The sequence below is a fragment of the Sturnus vulgaris genome, chromosome 30, assembly GCF_052056855.1.
Source record: "Sturnus vulgaris isolate bStuVul1 chromosome 30, bStuVul1.hap1, whole genome shotgun sequence".
Classification (NCBI taxonomy): Eukaryota; Metazoa; Chordata; class Aves; order Passeriformes; family Sturnidae; genus Sturnus; species Sturnus vulgaris.
Window position 1 is genome coordinate 4,604,269 of NC_142272.1, and position 3,537 is coordinate 4,607,805.

A 3,537-nucleotide genomic window follows, 5' to 3' on the forward strand; every position below is an offset into this window, starting at 1 on the left:
GCAGAATATTTCTAGGTAGATTACACAGGGAGCACAGTGAGGCAAGTTCTACACAAAAGGGAAAATTCTGCTTTTTAAATCTACTGCTCTGAGTTACTTAGATGGGAAATTGCAGTCAGTGACAGAAATCAGTACAGGGTCCCTCACAGGCTGCATCAATGTTGCTTTTCCAGTCTCCTTAGGGTTGCTGTGATGTTGCCATCAGAGCCTGCACAGGCAGAGCTGACCCTGGGCAGTGCCCTGTGCCGGGAGGGGTCTGCAGGGCAGAGCAGAGCCCCCAGGGCTGGGCTGGGCTCTGGCAGCACTGGCAGGGCCCAGCCCTGGGCACAGGGAATCTCCAGGCAGCAGAGCCCTGGGCAGACAGTAGGGAGAAAGTGCCACCAAGCTGAGCTGGGATATTTCAAGTCCTCTCCAAACTGAACTATTCCATTATTACTTTTCTTACAGATCCCCATGCCATGACACAGGAAATGTCCAACAGCAGCTCCATCAGCCACTTCCTCCTGCTGCCATTGGCAGACATGCGGCAGCTGCAGCTCCTGCACTTCTGCCTCTTCCTGGCCATCTCCCTGGCTGCCCTCCTGGCCAACGGCCTCATCATCAGCGCCGTAGCCTGCGGCCACCACCTGCACACCCCCATGTTCTTCTTCCTGCTCAACCTGGCCCTCACTGACCTGGGCTCCATCTGCACCACTGTCCCCAAAGCCATGCACAATTCCCTCTGGGACACCAGACACATCTCCTACACTGGATGTGCTGCTCAGCTCTTTTTCTTTGCCTTTTTCATGACAGCAGAGTTTTTCCTCCTGACCATCATGTGCTACGACCGCTACGTGTCCATCTGCAAACCCCTGCACTACGGGACCCTCCTGGGCAGCAGAGCTTGTGCCCACATGGCAGCAGCTGCCTGGGCCAGTGCCTTCCTCAATGCTCTGCTGCACACAGCCAATACATTTTCCCTGCCCCTGTGCCAGGGCAATGCCCTTGGCCAGTTCTTCTGTGAAATCCCACACATCCTCAAGCTCTCCTGCTCACAATCCTACCTCAGGGAACTTGGGCTCATTGTGATAAGTGCTGTTCTATATTTTGGTTGTTTTGTGTTCATTGTTTTCTCCTATGTGCAGATCTTCAGAGCTGTGCTGAGGATCCCCTCTGAGCAGGGAAGGCACAAAGCCTTTTCCACCTGCCTCCCTCACCTGGCTGTGGTCTCCCTGTTTCTCAGCACTGCAGCGTTTGCCTACCTGAAGCCCCCCTCCATCTCCTCCTCATCTCTGGATCTGGTGGTGTCAGTTCTGTACTCGGTGGTGCCTCCAGCCCTGAATCCCCTCATCTACAGCCTGAGGAACCAGGAGCTCAAGGCTGCAGTGTGGACAATAATAACTAGATAGTTTCAGAAACATTAAACTGCTTGCCAATTTCTGCAAATCACTTGTAATAAAAATCGGCTTTGATACTTCTTGTTGATTTAATTTTGCTGATTTTTTGCTTTGTTTTAATTTTTAATATTCTACACAAATAAATATCACTGTTTGTACCATGACTCATTTTGTTTCTCTCCACCTTTGCTGTGGTCACTGACTGTGTAAATGAGCATCTGTGCTCTTGGTGCCTTTAAACGAACTAAAGTATCTTTGTCCCTGCAAAGTTTTCTCCAGAGATGCCCCTTCTGTTCCCTTCTCTGGAGCTGCAGCAGCAATGTCTGTGTGCAGAGCTGGGGCAGATCAGTGCTGGCACAGCAGCTGTGTCCAGCAGCAGCAGCAGCACTTGGTGTTGCCAGTGCTGCTCCTGTGCCACTGCCCCGCTGCCCTCCTGGCCCTCGTGTTGCTGCAGGGCCTGAGTGCTCTCGGGGCCGGGCACAGCCCTGGGGGTGGCAGTGCCGGGGCTGCAGCAGGGACAGGCCATGGGCACTGCTGGGGCAGCGCTGACACCTCAGGGCAGGGCCTGGGGGCTCCAGGCTCCTTGGCCAGGCTCTGTCCACAACACTTGGCCAGCCCAATGCTGAGCACAGAAAAGCCCCGGGAGCAGCCCCAGGCTGGCCGTGGGCAGGCTGGGGGCAAACAGCATGGCTGGTGCTCTGCAAGCTCCCTGCAAGGGGGACACCCTGGCAAGGAGCAGCAGAGCAGGGGCTGATCCATCCCCACTGCGCTGGACACCCCAGGGCAGCGTCCCAGAGCATCCTCATGCACCTGCCAACAACATCCCCCCTCTGCAGCCCTGGCCTCTCCCCCAGCTCACACAGGAGCCGCATCCTTGCAGGCACACACACGGCAGCACTGGCTCAGGAGCCCCTGTTTGCATTGCACACAGCAGGCTCAGCACCCCCAGCTGTGGGGACATGGAGCTGAGTGAGCACAAATGCCATCAGCCCCTGGGGCCAGCAAGGGCTGGGGGCCGGCAGGGAAAGCACTCAGATTTGTCGTGGCCTCTGAAGTCAGCCAAAAAGTTTGTTCCCTGAGCTGTGAGTTTCCTGCCCCTCTGCAGACATTGTTGCTCAGAGCCAGGGCTGCCTGGCAGCCACCCCTAAACTGTCCTGAGTATTTCCTTGGCTTCAGCTTTCTTTCCTTTACTCTTCTTAGAAATGGTTCTAGATTTCTTCCTCTTTCCCATCCCTGTCCCTCCCCTGAAAACAGCCCATCCCTGTTTGCCTTTTCCTCTCTGGCCCCACTCCTCATTTCAGGTCCTGAGCTGCCACCATGGGAACATCCCTTGGGGAGCAGAAGCATCCTCCACGTGCTTCAGGAATTGTCTGCAGGGTCCTGCAGTGCCTCATGCGGTCCCTTGCCAGAGACACCACAGGCCAAGGGGGCACATTTGTTCTGCTGTGTCTGGGTGTGGGGCTCCCTGTTGTGGGCAATGAGGAGGGGCTGGAGAGGCTCTGCAGGACTGACAGGATGGGCTTTGGGGCTGTGTTGAGAAGTTGAGGGACCTGGGCTGCTGGACCTTGTGAAGAGGAGGCCCAGGGCTCATCCTGCAACTGCTCCACGGGTGGTTTGAGAGACTCACAGAATCAGCCAGGCTGGAAAAGACCTTGGAGATCATCAAGTCCATCCTGTGAACTTACACCACCTTCTCTACTTTGCGCCTCCTCCAGGATAAACATCCCCAGCTCCCTCTGTTGCTCCTCACAGGACTTGTGTTCAAGACCCCTCACCAGCCTTGTTGCCCTTCTCTGGACACACTCCAGCCCCTCCATGTCCTTCCTAAATTGGGGGCCCAGAACTGGACACAGCACTCGAGGTGCTGCCCAACCAGTGCTGAGCACAGGGGAAGAATCACTGCCCTGCTCCTGCTGGCCACACCATTCCTGATCCTGGCCAGGAACCATTGGCCTTCTTGGCCACCTGGGCACACTGCTGGCTCATGTCCAGCCTGCTGTCCATCAGTGCCCCCAGGTCCCTTTTCTCCTGGCTGCTGTCCAGCCACTCTGTCCCCACCATGTAACACTGAAGGGGTTAATATGGCCAAAGTTCAGGACCCGGCACTTGGTCTTGTTAAACCTCTCCTTGGATTTTGGCCCTGGATCCAGCCTGTCTAAGT

The 3,537-nt window shown here is 55.9% G+C and overlaps 1 protein-coding gene across 1 annotated transcript; it reads left to right on the top strand.

The window, feature by feature from the left end:
- Positions 1-815: 815 nt before the first annotated feature.
- On the top strand, positions 816-1,388 carry LOC148220877 (olfactory receptor 14J1-like). The gene has a single exon (XM_088180647.1). The coding sequence runs from the start codon at positions 816-818 to the stop codon at positions 1,386-1,388; it is 573 nt and encodes a 190-aa protein (XP_088036773.1).
- The last annotated feature ends 2,149 nt before the right edge of the window (positions 1,389-3,537 follow it).